This window comes from Tachysurus vachellii, chromosome 21 (assembly GCF_030014155.1).
Source record: "Tachysurus vachellii isolate PV-2020 chromosome 21, HZAU_Pvac_v1, whole genome shotgun sequence".
NCBI lineage: Eukaryota > Metazoa > Chordata > Actinopteri > Siluriformes > Bagridae > Tachysurus > Tachysurus vachellii.
The window spans coordinates 11,909,793-11,927,506 of record NC_083480.1 but is presented as its reverse complement, the minus strand read 5'-3'; the positions used below and the strand labels follow the sequence as shown (position 1 = coordinate 11,927,506).

The 17,714-nt window shown below is 34.2% G+C and overlaps 2 protein-coding genes and 1 long non-coding RNA gene across 4 annotated transcripts; 1 reads left to right on the top strand and 2 right to left on the bottom strand.

Annotated features, from left to right (window-relative positions):
- Positions 1-958: 958 nt before the first annotated feature.
- LOC132863799 (uncharacterized) lies at positions 959-4,307 on the top strand. Its single transcript, XR_009650149.1, has 4 exons — positions 959-1,102; positions 2,789-2,857; positions 3,794-3,850; positions 3,944-4,307. It is a non-coding gene; the product is annotated as an uncharacterized LOC132863799 (long non-coding RNA).
- A 474-nt stretch (positions 4,308-4,781) lies between these two features.
- Positions 4,782-8,160, bottom strand: rida (reactive intermediate imine deaminase A homolog). Of its 2 annotated transcripts, none has more exons than XM_060896786.1 (6): positions 7,999-8,160; positions 6,943-7,048; positions 6,737-6,791; positions 6,271-6,339; positions 5,949-6,004; positions 4,782-5,230 (listed from the first exon to the last, which is right to left on the bottom strand). In XM_060896786.1, exons 1-6 carry the CDS (start codon positions 8,064-8,066, stop codon positions 5,171-5,173), a joined length of 414 nt encoding a protein of 137 aa, XP_060752769.1. In that variant the 5' UTR covers positions 8,067-8,160; the 3' UTR covers positions 4,782-5,170. The 2 variants fall into 2 exon arrangements, with proteins under 2 accessions (XP_060752769.1, XP_060752767.1); XM_060896784.1 differs by lacking the exon at positions 7,999-8,160 and adding an exon at positions 7,648-7,787.
- Positions 8,161-8,797: 637 nt separating this feature from the next.
- On the bottom strand, positions 8,798-16,617 carry stk3 (serine/threonine kinase 3 (STE20 homolog, yeast)). Its single transcript, XM_060896783.1, has 11 exons — positions 16,428-16,617; positions 15,496-15,576; positions 15,279-15,407; positions 14,501-14,615; positions 14,250-14,414; positions 13,986-14,153; positions 13,764-13,901; positions 12,932-13,057; positions 12,599-12,800; positions 12,327-12,499; positions 8,798-11,991 (listed from the first exon to the last, which is right to left on the bottom strand). Exons 1-11 carry the CDS (start codon positions 16,448-16,450, stop codon positions 11,833-11,835), a joined length of 1,479 nt encoding a protein of 492 aa, XP_060752766.1. The 5' UTR covers positions 16,451-16,617; the 3' UTR covers positions 8,798-11,832.
- Positions 16,618-17,714: the final 1,097 nt, after the last annotated feature.

Genomic DNA, 17,714 nt, shown 5'->3' with positions numbered 1-17,714 from the left:
TCCATCTAAATTAATTTAATTAAATGCCGTTATTTATAGCATGCTAATTTTATAAACATAATAGTAATAGCTAATAATTAGATAAACTCAATGACTAGAATAGCTTTAATGACTTGCGATTTTTACAACTGTAATAAAATTAATTCTATACACAGATTTATTAAACAAAATGAAGAAACTATTGGAGATGTTATAGGGGTTGTGTATTGAAATGGTGCCATACATCCTACATACAACAACCCAAATTGTGTACTATACATTATTTATAACATAATATATTATTTTAATAATGTATTTTTAAATATTATATTAATTTATTATTATTTTATAATAATATATTTTCTAGAAACCGCCGCCAGATGTCGCTGCAGTTTTTATTAAAAAAAAAATCATTTCACGCAGTCCGTATCCTGTATCCTATACACTTGTCTGTGTGTTTGTCGAACAAACTTGTGATGGTGACGAACAGATTATTTATTAATGATGCGAATTTAGGCTCTGTTCAGTGAGTCAGATAATAAGAGTCGACTCTTTACTCTCCCAATTGGCTCGTTGCCATTATACTTCTAAACCTGTTATTGTTAATCTTTGCTTACCTAAAGAAATCTTATGATACCTTCTGCATTATATTTCCTATAATCTATTTAAGCATTACACACCAACACATATTGTTCCTGCTATTTCTGTGCTCTATTAAGAAGATTCATTTATTACATTCAATATGATAATTGATCTCCTCCTCTAATACACCACATATTGAACAATCCGCCTTGAAATACACCGCCTTGAACAATCAGCTGGCACAGGTTGTAAGATGGTAAGTGCTACTATTTGGAATACTTTTGATTACATTAAAATACAGAAATATGTGATTATATATAATATGTATGTGAGTCGGCTCTTAAAGTTCACTTCAAAGAGTCGATTCGTAGAGCCGCCTCAATGAGCGACACATCACTCTTATTTAATACAAACCTGCACACTTCTTGTGTCTTTCTGACTTAGGAAGGCAGGATGGGATGCAACTCCAGCACCACGGCACAAGACAAACCACATTTAAACTCCAAATCAGAATGTCCTGAATCTGATGGAGTCAATAGTGGTGAGTTTTATTTTTTTTTTTTATCTAAATGCAGACACATGTACTGGCTGTTTTAATAGTCATTAATCTTTGTGGATGATTATCTTTTATCCCTGAAGAGTTACCTGTATGTGTCTATTGTATCTAATAGTTACCTGTATCTATTGTGTAATAGACTTCATTTAGGTGACTGAATTGTCAGGTATACATAAATTGTTTTGTATAAAAATAGAAAGTTTAACTTTTTATCATGTCATTTTTATTGTTTTCTCAATTTTTGTTTCCTAAAGTGGATCTACTTGTAACCATATCTAAAAGTGGAAAGACTTTGTTGAAGACTGCTATATAGGGATCCCCCAGAGACACAACCAGACAATTCTTAATGGCTTTAAAGGATTTCACTCCTTTAAAACAAATAATAATAATAATAATAATAATAATAATAATAATAATAATAATAATAATAATAAATGTAGACATTTTTATAATTGCTTCATATTAAATGTAGGCATTTTTTTTATTCTTTACTGACCAGGTATGACAGAGGAGCAATCACTGATCCCTTTAGAAAAGCCCATAAGCTTTATAACTCACTAACACATGAAGAACACTTTTTCCTAAAACATCAATTGAAATTGTGTTGTACCTAATTTTTGGATTCAGTGTTTTTTTTCCAGGTGAACAGAAGGATTATTTCCTTCTCAGGACCTCCATATTTGCTTTTTCCACGGATCTTTGCTTGTTATCCGGATATAAGAGTCAATACTCCTACATCAATGAAAATAAAGCATAGCTTCAGGAGGAAATAATTTCATGCAAATATTGTAGATATAAGAGGAAAGTAGGCAAGTTGCCATGTCACCACATCCTCAGGTACATTACATTTACTGCTGCAAACAGTGTGCTAAAAAATGTGTACAGATCTACAAAGCATTTTTTCGGACCAGGTTGCTTAAAAAAAAAAGAGTGCATATGAACACAGTCTGAAATAAATAAAAAAATGTAAAGAGTTAAAATTTTATTTCGCAGTGACCTTCTGTTTTTTATAGTGTATTTGGGCTGAATTGCCCGAACAATGTCTTTGATTTAGCTAGATGTTAATGTATCAGCAAGTACCTGCTATGTCCTCTAATCATTAACAAAAAGACCTCCAACAAAGTATGCTGTAGTAACCAGCAACACATTATGTGTGTTATGAATGAGCAATCTGTTAGTGGTTTTAAAAGAGATTCTTGCTACACTGTTTATATATTATAAATTGATTCATTACCTTATTTTGTTGAAGTTTCCTGATTCCTGCTTTACCAATTCACCAACTTCCTTTTTCTATTTAACTTTAGAAACCTGTTACTGAGGTGAAAGCAGTCATCTGTTAGTTAAATTTAAGTCTGATTTAAGAGATTATACTTTACCTGAGTGTATATGAAAATTAATAACTTGTAATTCTATTTTTCAATTATTATAAGATAAGATAAGATAAGATATTCCTTTTTTCATCCCACGGGGGAAATTTCTCTGTTACAGCAGCAAAAATTTACAAAAAGAATAAAGAATATGATAAAGAACACATAATATAATATACAGTATATACAAAAACAAAAATGTATACAAAGAGTAGTGGTTACACTGAAGACATATTGCACATAGGTAATATGGCACATTTTTCAAAAAATTTAAGTTTAACTTTAAGTTTTCTTTTCTATCCAGTAACCACTGCAGAGAATGATCTGAATCACGATGCTACAAAACCAGAACCAGCACCAGACGAAAACCAAGGTACATAACACACAGACACACATCCACCTGTCAATTAAAAATCTCTGCATTTAGAACTAGTCAAATTTATCATTTACTGGTCTTGCAAAAGATATGTTCACTTTTTTTATTTTATCTTATAAAATAATCTCACTTTATCTCACTTTTTCTATTATATATATTTTTAAAACTGGAAAATTGATTGCTTGAATAAAAAAAATGCCAAATTGTTTATTTTAATATAGTATTTTCAGAATTGGTTATATAAACAAATAAAATAAAAATTAAAAGGCAAAATCTACAGGGGGAAAAAGACGTTTGCTCAGTGTTCTTGGTTCATTATGCTTTATCCTTGTATGTCATTTTGCAGGAAAAGGTGAATATTATAAGTGAAGGAATCCAAACTAACATTTAAAGAATACATATGTTAATGAAAAAGGGTGTGGAATGTAAGTTACTAGATGATATTTATAAATCACTCTCAGGAAAAAGGACATTTCAGTAGAAGTGAAAAATTAATATATTAATTTATATTAATTATATATTAATATATTATAATATTTAAATTTATACTAGCATTTTGTTTTATTTAATATGAATTACTTAACTTACAATTCCTGAACATTTTGAAAATAAGTTACAATTCTGAAACACAATGAATATGCTTTTGCAAATATAGAAATTAAACTTCTTCATTTGTTAATTTTATGAAAAGGGTATACAACATTTTGAAGAAGCTGTGCTGGTTTTTCAGCTTCTAACTAGACCCAGTTTCCCAAAACACAGCTAATAATGATTATACTCCTCATCCCACCTTTACATCTTTAGGATATAATGCTTTTAGGTGTAATTATAACATAATTGTTATAGAGTGATACTTAATATTTCTTACATTTGGTTTAAGTGGGTTAATAACATTTTATGAAAGAGAATAAAAGAGTAAAAACATGTCAACAGAATCTGAAGCTCCAGCAGCAGACGAGGCAGATCACGTGAAACAAGAGGAATAACCAGGTCAGTGAGATTTCTGAAGGCTAATCAAATGCATTATTTTCTATTATGTTCATCATATCTTGTTTGCTTTGCTAACTCCTGTTTCTCATTTAGGTGCAAGCGAGTAACACTGAGGCTCACAGACAGCGTAGGAAATGTGGGGAAGTCTGATCATGAACATCTTCCACAATGTTTTATTTCTTTCTGAATAACAGTTTGCTAATGATTTCATCTATGCCTCAAATTCCTGTTATCACACGTTATAGCATCTATAAGCATCTTATAAACACCACCTTCTTCATTCTCTCTCTTGATGTGAATTATACCATAACGCAGCTTGTCATGTCACCAAGAATCCAGAAGGTCCATTGACCTAAAGACTTTCCCACTGATGGAAAACTGTTCCAAAGACTCCTTACTGAAACTGGAGACTTCTTAAACAAATGTTTAATAAATATCTCCCTATAATAACGCTTTATATTTAGCCTTGTGTCTGCTAAATAACATGTATCTGGTTTATTTATTATCAGACTCTGTGTCTGATACACAAGGTTGTGCAAATGAGCTGTTCTTATGGAAATGCAGTCCAAGGAAACAAAATAACATGCAATTAGTTCAAATTAAAATTAGTTTAAGTGCATTCAACAGAGCTAAAGCTAAATAATTCACAGAAATGTTTCTACTGAGTGACCAAATTGTTTCCTCACTGGATTGACTTTTTACAATATAATAACAATATAGCACTTTTACAATAGACTACAAACCACCTCACAATATGTTCAAAATATTTCTAAATTATATACCATTAGCACAAAACTCAGAAAAATATATCATAAATGATAGGTTTGAGGATAACCCAATTTTGAATGTACAATCTGGCAATGTTCATCACAATAAAACTGAAAATGTTCTGTGATTTCACATGTTTATATAAATCATCACTGATCCAAAATAAGGTTAAAATTTATTCATGTGTACTTTTAATACTGTAGTGTAAGAAATACAGATCACTCAGTGATAGTGTTGATTTAACTGAAATTATAACTTAGCAAGACAGAAATATTGTATTGTAAAGCAAATTCAAATCAAGCAATAAACCTGCATTACACTATATCATGGAATAGATGAAGCTGATGTAGAGATGCAGAGATTTCCAAATCATGGAAAGTACAAATAGGAAAAAAACATCAATTTAACAAGTGCACAATGAATTATAAGGTCAATGACGTGTTGCAGTACTGCTGTGTATAAATTATAAAGGTATCCTAAGATGAAGGCTGGCAAGGATCTGGTTCCAATCCAATTCTAGCTTTACAATTTGGCTGTGTTTGTAGCAGTTAGTCAGGATGCATCTGTTATGGGTCCCAACACAGCGACTGCCTCGATCTCAACAAGGCCACCCTATAGAGAAGAATATAAACAAATGTAAAATGAGAAACTAACTGAGTCAGAGTAAAACATTTCAAACAGTTCAAAGTGTGCTTGACTGACTAAACTGTTGGGGCTTGTATGTATTACTCAGACTCTCTGATTTTTTTGTTTGAAAAAATCAGTATTTGTTTGAAAATTTGTGATGCAACTCAAATTTTTGGTGGAAAACTATTTGAATAGGTGAAGCACAGGATTCTTCTTTTAAACTACATCCAGTGAACACACGTCATTAGCTTCTATGAAAGCTGTACTCACGTTCGACACACATGAATCGAAGACAATGCTGAATGAAAATCTTTGGTAATTTAAAAAGAAAATTCAAGCTGCTCCTAATATCACGGACTGATTAATGTAGAAGCAATGCAAAGTATACCATCGGAAGTTAAAGATCCTGTTACAAATAGATGTTATTTCTCTACAATGTTCCTAAAACTAAAGCTGTAGAGGACTTATCCTTTTTGAAGACCATCCCAATGACACGGGTTTGTATGTTAAATTCATGGTTCAGTAAATATAAATAAATGTGAAGACTATAAATTCAACTTAATTGTTGCATTTCATTTACAATACACATGATCTCTTGAGACATGATACATGGCTGAGAGTACACTTGGTCTAAAATCTGAGCTTCTGTCTTTATAAAAAAAAAAAAGGATGCTGCACCATCATCACAGACCAGTGCACTTACTCGAGGCAGAGCAGCAACTTGATAAGCAGCTCTAGCTGGGAAGTTGCTGCTGAAGACTGTTGAAGGAAAAAGGATACAAAAACATGTATGGAATTAAGAATATAATTTAATTTAAAACATTTAATTAATAATTGAAACAAAATTGAAACTAATAATTTTATTATTTTAAAACATATTTAATTAATAATTGAAGCAAAATTTAAACTAAATCCATGGCTGTAGGTAAAGTGATGGTGAAAGCTAACAGTGATGAAACAGCGCCACCATGTGTGCATTTGAGAAAGCAACACAAACATCCTGTAGCTGCCAGTCGTGTACTTACACTGCTTATAAACATCATTGACATTGTTGAAGTCATTCATGTCTGCCAAGAGCACAGTGGTCTTAACAACTGCCAAAAAGAGCACGTTTTATTAGTAATAGTAAATCAAATACATGCCACCTTTCTGTTTGCTTCCATAGTGGGATCTTTTTAGAAAAAAATATTAATATCCATTCAAATTATTCTATATCAACTTTTTTCGCTGTTTATAAAATAGCCCACATTACAATTCAAACATCAAATGCTTAACATAAGTTAAATACACACAAATTATAGTGTATATAATTCTTTAAATATAAAATCATTTTCTTTATCTTTGTAGTTAATGGCAATTTATTGTATAATTAAATAATAATAATAATAATAATAATAATAATAATAATAATAATAATAATAAAAAAATAGAAATAAAATCTCTCTCTCTCTGGAATATTTGCGGTATCCCATTTTTATGTCTTTTACCTACCATTTTCATATCCACATCCGGCTGCTTTCAGAATCTCTCCCATGTTAATAAGGGCCTTTGATTTAAGAACAAATGTGTAAATATAAAAAACAGAAATGTATATGCAAATATCAACAAAGAAATAAGTAAAAAATAAACCCATTAAAAATGTTTAATATTAAAAAGTATCTAAGGACTGAGCTCAGAGGGATATAAACCCATCTCACCTGTTTAGCCTGGGCCTGGACACCTCCTGATACTAACTGACCTGTTACTGAGTCCATTCCAAGCTGCCCTGAAATGTACATGGTGCGATCCACCACCACGGCCTGGCTGAATGAATAAGTAATATTCCCTCAATTAATAATCATAGCTAAACCCAGTGTTTGTATATGTAATAATTTGACAGCAGAAACCTTATCAGAATTTTCTCATGTCCTGTTATAATCAGGCTGAAAATACTAATGCTTGTGTCACACTGCAATTTATCTCTGCTACCAAAGATCATTTTATGCAATCATTTAAGTTTCAGTTCATCTTTATAAATAATAATTCAATTGAAAACTGTAGCAAGGTGCCAAGTAGAAAAAAAAGAAAGGAAAAAAAAAACCAGAACAAATTCCAAAAGTCATTAAACCTGATGGCCTTAAACCTGAACCTTACTGCCTATTGGCTGAGACGGTGCTGCCCCTAAATGACAACCAAGACAGTATCCACAATACATAATTACACCTTTCATTTAAAAACCTTAAATGATCTCAGACAGCTTTCAGGAAGGAGGTTGATGTGTGTGGCAATAAATAGGACTGCAATCTTAACGCAAAAATAAAAAGTCTACTTCTATAGACAGTTTAATAGACATTTGTACCTGTTCATCTAAAAAACAAAACAAAACAAACACCTGAGATTCATCTCACCAATCTGCCACCTACCTGTATATGCCCTGTCTAATTGGGGCTTTAGATGTATAAGGTATTTGCCTCCTAATCGAATCCTCCATCTGATCAGGAATGAAAATGAACATGCACAAAGTTGCTCTACATGTCTATACTATCTGTACTAAGACCCGCCCCTAAACAAACACTTTACTCATTTGCATATTCATTAACTAACTAACTTTACAGATTGATTCATTAACTGATAATTAACTAGTGTTGATCATGTCGGGCAGGTAAAGATGCACTGTTAGTTGAATGAGATCTGATTAAAAGAGCTTTAATAATGCAGGAAATTCACTGTGTTGCCGCATGCATTTACTACTAAGTGTACAAACTATTTCTAACCTGTAAGGGCCGATAGCAGCCGGAGCAGCAGCAGTGTTGATAATAATCCTCCGAATTATTGCAGACATTTTGTTTGACGTTTCTCCTGTGAAAACTTTCAGTGGAGTTTGACACAAGGGACCACGCTGTAGCTTGGAGTTAATGTCCACTGGCAGGTTGCACAGTGCGCATGCGCATCATTTAATGTTCTTCTGGCAGCTTGCACAGTGCGCATGCGCATCATTTAATGTTCTTCTGGCAGGTTACACAGTGCGCATGCGCATCATTTCACCCGGACAAGGGACCACGCTGGAGCTTGGAGTTAACCATAGATATCTATGGAAGTTCATGTCAACTGGCAGGTTGCATAGTGCGCATGCGCATCAATTAATTCGCCGGATATGACGTCTTGGTTTTTTAACTTAGCGTTTAAAAAAAAAAAAGTCAGCGGAACTAATGTAATAAAAAAGTTAGAAAAAAGATGGATGAAAAAATAATATTCTATAATTTTATTAAAATACAAATATGTAACGTTTATAATAACTTAACGAACTGTTTTTTATTTGCATAAATATGTTATTTATATAAAAATCTAAGGTTTTTAAAGTTTGCCTATCAGTCATAATATTCACAATGTACACAATCACATTACTCACTAAAATATTTGATACCCTTAAAAAAATGTGACAAAATGTGACTTTACGCTACTTTTAGTACAATTTTATCGCTAGTCATATTTTATTGTAAGAGGATCTGCATTATGTATTAAAAATAAGAACCAGCTTTTCTGAGACTGTACAAACTGAAGTGACACTCAGAATGATCTCAGCACTTTATTACACAGCACTATGTTCTGGTCTGAACCGCTCAGGGTTTGTTTATAATTCTCCTTGAGACAACATAATGAAGGGACACAAAAGAAAACCCAGAGAGTGAGATTCTAAATCCGTTGTGGAAGAGTAAAGTCAAACAGTACCGTGTGTGCCGAAAGGATATTTAGCCTTAGCATATTATCAATAAGAGCCCTGGGATGAGCATTGAATGATCTTTATGACCATACTAAGGAATTATACATTAATACTGGTGGAAGAATCAGTTTTGTTAAAAAACAAAAAGAAACAAATAATAATAATAATAATAATAAAGTGGCAAAGAAGTGAAATTTATTAAAAGCTTCACTCTCAGGGGAGAGAATGACAAATTTCTATTGCAAGAAAACCTCTCTCTAAAATATCAAGATCGACATTTTCAGGCATTATGAGACTGTGATGTATGTGAGAAATGCTTAGGAAAGATTTTCTTGCAACAGCAGCTATATATGATTATAAAGCTGCACAATAAATTAGAATCGAGTGGAATTTTAAAATACATGTCAAGGTATGAAATATACATACTTGATCAAAGTTAAGGCATTTTAAGCACAATCAAACTCATTTCTTAAGCAACTAATTCACCAAAGAAGCTAGATGTCATAATTTTAAGACAATATTAGCAAAATGTCCACAATAGGCCTGCTAATGATAATAAAGGTCCAGGTACTACATCATATAGCTGTACTACATCACTGTGCTGTATGTAACAGTTTACTCCTTTACAACAATATTCTTACAGGCATTTTTTTTTTCTTTTTCAAATTATGTTTGTGGTATTTCCTAAGTACCAGTAACAGACAGACCAAATAATAATGCTGGTCCCATAGACACAGAGATAAGACATAAGAAATGTCATTTCAACACAATCAGTGAAGAGAAAGTACTGTTCATCAACCCCTGAGATAAAGTGACAGTTCAAGGACGTGTTATTTGTTTACAGGAGTGTTTACTGAGCATAGGATTCAAAAGTGAAATAGATCAATGTGAAAAAGAAAATAAAAAATAAGCAAAATGACATTCAATATAGGAAGCAAAGGTGAACTTAAATACTTCATGCATATTTACAGAGATAGGGTGGTGTTTGTAAGCAAAAGCTTAATAACTGTAAAGAGTACACAGTTATAATAATTGCTTCACTATATCCACTTACTACTGCAAAAAGGACATTTCAAGCTTCATTTAAATCCAGTCTACTAAAACCTGGTCCCATAGCAGTAGAAACCTCACTTAGACCCATTCCAGACAAAGTAAGGGAAGCCCATATAAATTTGGGCCAACTAATGAAAGCTATCTATTATGCTTCACTAGTTTGATTGTCTTTGGTTTACTTTAATCATTATTTAAAAACGACCAACTGTTTTTCTGTGTTGTGAGTAATTCATCCAAATAGTCACATGATTACAGAGGCAGAGGTGCCAATATCTACGTTTTAGACCAGGCATCCTTAAACCTTTCAGGAAACAATCCCAAGTGAATATTATGAATTTTCTGTGACCCCAAAGCCCTGACCACGCGACACTGTTTTATGTTCAATTCCAGATTTATATAGGACTACTGCGACACATGAACAGTTTTATGTTATGTTAGTAACCTTCGCATGTGTAAACTGACTGACTAAAGAACAAAGGAATCTTCCTTGCACTGATTTACTGGCCAGTTCTATTGTTATAGGTGAGCAGTGAAGCAGAAGAATCTGGTTTATATTTGATGCATGATTTTGCGTGCACATGTGGAAGCAGTGGTAACGTTAACAGTATTAATATTCACACACCCTGGTTTGTATATTATGCACATCCAGAGAATTTACAAGCAACATTCACAAGATGACACATCAGAGCTGAAACGCTAATTAGTGATGTTATGTACAGCCGTTAAACAGGCCGATCAACTCTGTCTCTTTTTAAAACGTTCCACCATTATTAGGATTATTAATCATGAGCTGCATCTTACACTGAAAAGTATTTACTAAACCACAAAAATCCTGAACACTGGTAAGGGAAACGGAGCTTTCAGCGGGTTTGAAGGTGACACGAGAGCTTCTCACTTTCAAGAGAACTGATTAGTATTAGTACTCAATAACAGACTAGAAGAGTACATGAGATTGGTGATATATGATGCAGCTTGTTCAATGGAGGCTGATGGACGGGGAAACTTGTCCATTTTTATTGCTGAACTATGATAGTGCAATATGTCATAGTGAAAAAGACTAAAATAATTTTTTTGTTCATTTACATGTGGCTTGTATGAATGTCACTCCAAGTAACATTTTAAAATATTAGCACACAAAATCCTCTTGGATATTTCTAATATTCATTTGTTAAAGAAATGAATGAAAAAAGAGGAGCTGGTGAGTTTCTATTGTGACCCCATTTGTAAATCAATCCCTTCTCATATACTGTATGGGTCACAACACCAAGTTTGGGAATGCCTGGCTTTGACACAGTACAAACAATCTGGGACTCCTTGCTATAGTGATGAGAGAGATACTATTTCTGCTTTATCAGATAAAACAGTGGTCTGACCAACGGTGAATAAAAGTGACATTTGTTTCGGGTGGCATCATTTAGGTGAGACTTAAATACGTGGAAAGATTTGTAGATGAATTCGATTTGGGTGTGCTCATGAAAACCTACGTGATCTTTCACAGGAATTTCAGCTCATCGGAGGTTGTGAATGTTCCGTCATATCAACTGACTATCTTTGCTGCCATTTCTTCTCCTTTACTCTTTCTACTTAAATGTTGCTGTACTTGTGTTATTGTACACAGTTTAACCACCGAAAACAAGACTCAGGCCTCAGATAAATTCACTATAATTAATGTAAAACAGCATTCTAATATGCAACTGTGGCTAATCAGCAGCTGAGGGTGTACAGCAAGAGGCTCAGCATCAGGAGTGAAACTGAATAAAGACTGTAAGAGGGGAAATATCTGGCCTGCAGTTCTTTTTTTCTGAATGTACTTGCTTTTATTCTGGAGTCAGTCTTAAAAATTTTGTTGCCGGCGTTTCTTGGCATCCATGGCATCGAGAATGGGCTGCCTCTTAGCTGTGTAGCGCTGCCGCAGCTCCTCGATTTCCCGCTCCATCATGGGGTCCAAAGCGCTGAGGCGCATCTGCAGCTCCTCAAAGTCAAGGTTTTTCAGCTGCACACAAATTAATGCAATAGAAAATCTTCTACAACTCTGTGACATTATATTTTATATAGTAAACACACAGTGAAAAGGACAGCATTTGCGACATGGCCTAACTGACATGGAGAGGCTTAAAAAAGAAAATGTTAATATGATTAACACAGTATTTAGAAGAAGCTACAGCTACATAAACATTATGCTTCTGTTATTAAAATTCAAGTAAAATAATAGTTCACATGCATCAACCTTGTTATTTGAATCAATTACTTTTTATTATGTTTTTGTACGTTTGAGTTTTAGACTTATAAACTACTCAAAATGCCTATGATTATTTTACTTCTACTTACAAAATCAAAGTCTCCATCTTGTGGTACTTTCCAGTTGTCTGGGAAAGCAGTCTTGGGCATATGGTAAGGGTCCTGCTGGTTGTGATTGAAACTCTCCTGTGCTTTGTTTGAGTCCTGCTTGTCAAAGTAATCCATAAAAGATGGACGTGGGACTTGTGGTGCTGTTGGGTTTCCTATATATAGAATGAAAAAGATGTGATTAAAAAAAAAAGGCCGTAATTCTTCTCGGGCAAAAATCAGGCTGTAATCTTTCATGAAATTTTAACACCCACTTCTCATTGAGCCCACATCTTCATCCTCGTCTTCCTCGTCACTGTTGATGACCATGGTGCCCAGGTCTGACTCCAGCATGGTGCTGCCGTGCTCGATCATGGTCTGAGCGCCGTCACTCATAGTACTTGTTGCTCTCATGGTGCCAGCACTTTCTGAGCCAGACTTCACCATGGTGTGAGAGTCCACTTCCACCTCTTCCTCCTGTAACACACACACAAACAACAAAGACCTGAGCAATCCCCAGCATGGGCGATATAATATAGAGCATTAACTATCAAGCAGTCAAAGCAAAGGTCAGAAATGTTAAGGACCATATTATACACTAAACCTACTGAGTTGTCATCCTCCTCTTCCAGCTCACGCTGCTGCTCCTGTTGTCTCTTTGCCTTCATCTCCATCGCTTCTGTGATCAGGTCTCTTAGAATGGTCACTGGTTTAGCACTCGTTATAAAGGGATGCTAGAAAAACACACAGAAATAAAAGAGCTAAAATACAAAGACCTTCAATTACTAAAAGACCTGAATTTCATTTCATATGAGATGTTCAATGGTACAGTAATTTTGTGTAGTAGCATTGTGGGATTTCAATGTTGTGTTTGTGCCAAGATAAAACGGTTGTTGTTTTATCATTTAGAGGTATAATTATGATGCATTGGTCTGAAAGAGGTGATTTGACAGCACAGTATTTTGAATGGAAGCGATAATATAATTTAATAAAGTGTTCATTCTCAAAATTCTATAGAATTATAGAATAATCAGCACTGAAAGCCACTTCCACCGTAGCCTAATTGTAGCATGATCTTTGGTTCACTTCAATAAATGTTCACATGATGTGTGAAAGGAAAGTGCCCCCAGAGCAGGCCACAGAATAATGTGATAGGGTGTTTTGATCCCATTACTTCCTGTTTCAATACTCTGTGACTATGAAAAGAGACGCTTTGCTGGATTTGCTGATTTGTTTCCACGAATACAGCAGAAGGAAATTGCGTGACTGAGTCATGGTTCAGAACAAAATAATGTTGGCGATGGCACCCACATTGAGAAGTGAAACCGTGTTATTGAATATCCACAAAGATTTATACACAATCACAAAAACAAACAGAAATCAGTATCTGCCTGAAATGTGAAAACACACTGTATTTTTGACAGTATTCACTTTACACACCTGTAACAGTTGAGTAGCTGTGGCTCTCTGCTCTGGGTTCTTCACTAAACATTTCTTTACAAAGTCTGTCAATTCGTCACTCCACAGCTCGGGTTTCCGGAATGTTGGTGGTGGGTTTGTTGGAATCATAAAAATCGCCTATCAAGAAAAAGACAAAAACAGTTATTAACAGCGTCTTGTTACTATTAGACTAAATGAAGAAAATGTGTATACTTCACTCACTCTCATTGGATGAATGTCTGCATAAGGAGGTTTGCCCTCTGCCATTTCTATAGACGTGATACCCAGAGACCAGATATCTGCCACACAATTATACCCAATCTCCTGAATCACCTCTGGTGCCATCCAGAACGGTGTACCAATCACAGTGTTCCTCTTGGCCATCGTGTCCTTTTGTAGACAAGTGAACATATCTCTGGTAAATAACTGATAACACCCCCACAGACATAATCCATTAACCTGAATCTGTAATTGGTAAACACTTACAGTAAGCTGCCCAGCCACTCCAAAGTCTGCCAGTTTAGCATGTCCCTCAGTGTTAAGAAGAATATTCCCAGCTTTGATGTCTCTGTGGATCTTTCTCATAAAGTGCAGATACTCAAGACCTTTCAATGTGGACTTAAGGATAGTAGCAATCTCGTCTTCTGTGAGCTGGGAAAATGTGAACAAAAATATTATCGCTGCCCTTGACATTAAAACAAAACAGCTCTTTGATAGCCGCAATTTATTCTACTTACTGTTTTGTTACGTAACCGGATGATATCAGATACAGAGCCAGCGCCACAGTACTCCATCACGATCCACAGGTCTGTGTTTTTAAAATAACTGCCATAGTATTTCACCACATAGGGACTAAAAAGAGAAACAGAAGATACTGTTAAAGACATTCTTAAAAAGAAATAACATGGACCAGACTGGTGGGTAGAACATTTATGACAACTTATAATGTGGGTCAAGGAAAGGAGGCAGGATTAGTATTATTCTTTTTGAAAATATAAAATTATTTACTCTTCTTGTTTTTAATTTTTTTGGTCACAATGGAATTTCCAAAATTTAAATGGCAAAAAATAGAAACAGAGGAATGACTGCCAATAGTCATAATGAGCATTGGCATTCTCATAATGTTCCTATAATGCACTGAACATGATAACATTGTTGATTAAGAAACAATATACCTGGCAATCATACCCATGTGCTTTTTTTAAACTCTTTTGTAAAGGTTTTCATTAGATGTTGGAGCTTGGCTGAAGGGATTTGTGTTTATTCAGCTACAAGATCAGGCACTAATGCTGTCAGTGTTCCAGTTCATCCCAAAGGTGTTCAGTGGGGCTGAAGTCAGGGCTCTGTGCAGAACACTAGTATTTTTCTACTACAATCTTAGTAAAGCATTGCTTAACTTGTTAAGAAGGAGTCTTTACCTTCTAATATCCCAACTGGTGCATTTTTGTCAGACTAACTTTGAGTTCATCTATTAATAAAAAAAAGTATCTCAAAGTTAACATACTACACTGTTACCTGTCACATTGTTGCATAATGGAGATTTCCTTGATGATCTCCTGCAGATCCGACTCAACGGGAACCTGTTTAATGGCCACCACTTGGCCTGATTCTTTATGGATTGCTTTGAATACACTTCCATAGGACCTGAACACACAGTGTGAGTTTCATCAGAGACGATAACAATACAATTTAGTCACCTACATAATCTCTAAGAATTAAAATTTCACATTACCCTTCACCAAGTTTTTCCAGGACATCAAAGACTTCCTCAGGTTGCTTGGTCAGACTGTCTTCACTGAGCTTCTTCAATTTACTGTTCAGAGACGTGAGGCATTAAAACATAACATGTCCGATAAGAGCACCCCAAACATATTACTATTCTTATTGAGCAAGGAGGTATCAGAAAATGATAGCAGTACTATAATATATCAATATAATCGTGTTTGGGATTCAGTTTTGTTTTGTAACAAAGCACCAACAAACCACTGGGAAAAATGATATATTGTTGTTTTTATCTTTCACAAACAACAACAACAACAACAGAAAACAATAAGAAAAGTTGGTACAAAATAGTTAAACCGAGTAAAGGGTGTTTTTATTTTGGTTTTATTAAGTTTTCCAATTCATTCACATTTAAATAGGCGAAGATTCATCTTCATAAACATATGTACATTTTTGTTCTAAATAAATGACATAATGGCTATATCTCGTATGAAAATAATCAAAAAATTGTTAAATAGTTCATATGGTTTTATCTCTAAATCAGCCAACAGCTGCTTTAAAGTGCATCATGATTAAATACTTCTATCAATTGCAGTTGTCACGTCACCCTGCTCTGCTGAATTATTGTAAACATTGGCTGAATAGCTAACACTAGCATTAGCATGCTAAACCACTGTAGGTGTTTTAGCAATAAACTGACTAGCTAATACTAGTTAGTTTGCTAGCCAGCTCATCTGCCTACAGACCCAACTTAATAAATGTTAAACACATATATAATTGTTATTATAAATCCGACCCCCTGTCGCTGTAGCAGTGTTGAATGTAGTGAACCCTGTGATGAACAGCTGCTGTGGCGCGGCCTGTAGTCATAACTGTTAGCATTAGGAGCTAACATAACTGTTAGCATTAGGAGCTAACATTCTGAGTGATAATAGCTCTTACTTTTTAGGCACAGGCTGCTCCATCGCGCTGGAAAAAACAGACCAAATATATAACCTCTACTGTTCTTCAACAAATAAAAAAAAAATCTAAACACCTAGCAAAAATAGACAGAAATCATGACTTGTTTCTTCTTTCCAATACTTCCTTTTCATTTCATCGCCTTTCCTTACAGACGACAAGACTGTTACCGTTAGTGACTACAACATAAAAGTCCCCGAGGCACATGATTTAGTCTTAAAAAGGTGTAAATATTCAATAACATTTTATTTTTTATTTTATTTTATTTTTTAGAGAAAATGAATAGCCAGAGTTCACCTCTATTAATTCTCTAAAGAGCTTAACATTTAATAAAGCAACATAAAAGAAAAAAAATCTTTGTGTGTTTTGTTGTTGATAATGGTGTTTATTACTCACTTTGGAATGTAATGCATTATTATATAAATCACACTATTTGAAAATCCAGCTTAGTCTGGAAATAACACAGGCCAAGCTTGTCAAACACGTAGGCCATCTTTACCAGCTGGTACGTGTGGGTAAAGGTAAGAGGTAAACAAGTTGTTCTTGAGAAAACAATACAATACAAAATTAAAGCAATTATTCAAGTAATAAGGAATCAGGAAAATGGCTTCTAGGTGCCAGAGGTGATGTACCAGTTTGAAGATCATGTAAAATTTCAGCTGGTATGCCCTAAGTTATATTCATATCATATACCCTAAAGATTTGCATTTCTCAAACACAGTTTATGTTCAAGACTCACTTTTGCTTTAGTGGAAAATCTCCAAGGATATTCTAGACTAAATCAAATCCAGGTTGGTCTAAACCTCTACAGAGGTTTTAAAACTCTGGTTAAGCTGATAGACCAACATTTCCAGTGGATAAGCTTCCCAATTACTTGTTTAAAATGATGAATAAAATGTCTTACTGTCATGCTATTTTCTTTAAAATAACCTATCTATGATGTTTCATCAGCTCTGAAACTGTACTATTTAACAGCTTGACCAACTCATCCTGCGTCTTGGAATTTGTTCGCTTGTCAGAAAGTGGATTTTTCATCAACGTCTGGAATGCTGCTGTAATCATAAAGCATGCTGTCTTATTAACAATCCTCTCATAATGAGCATGATGTTACAGTATAAAATTTCAGATATGCAGTATTGATTTCTAATACTACTATCCTGTGTCAGCTAGAAGAGGATCGTTTCCCTTTTGAGTCTGTTTTCTTCTTTATGTTGTCTCAGGGAGATTTTCTAAGCCATTTTCTCCTCCGATATTCACAATTTTATTTTA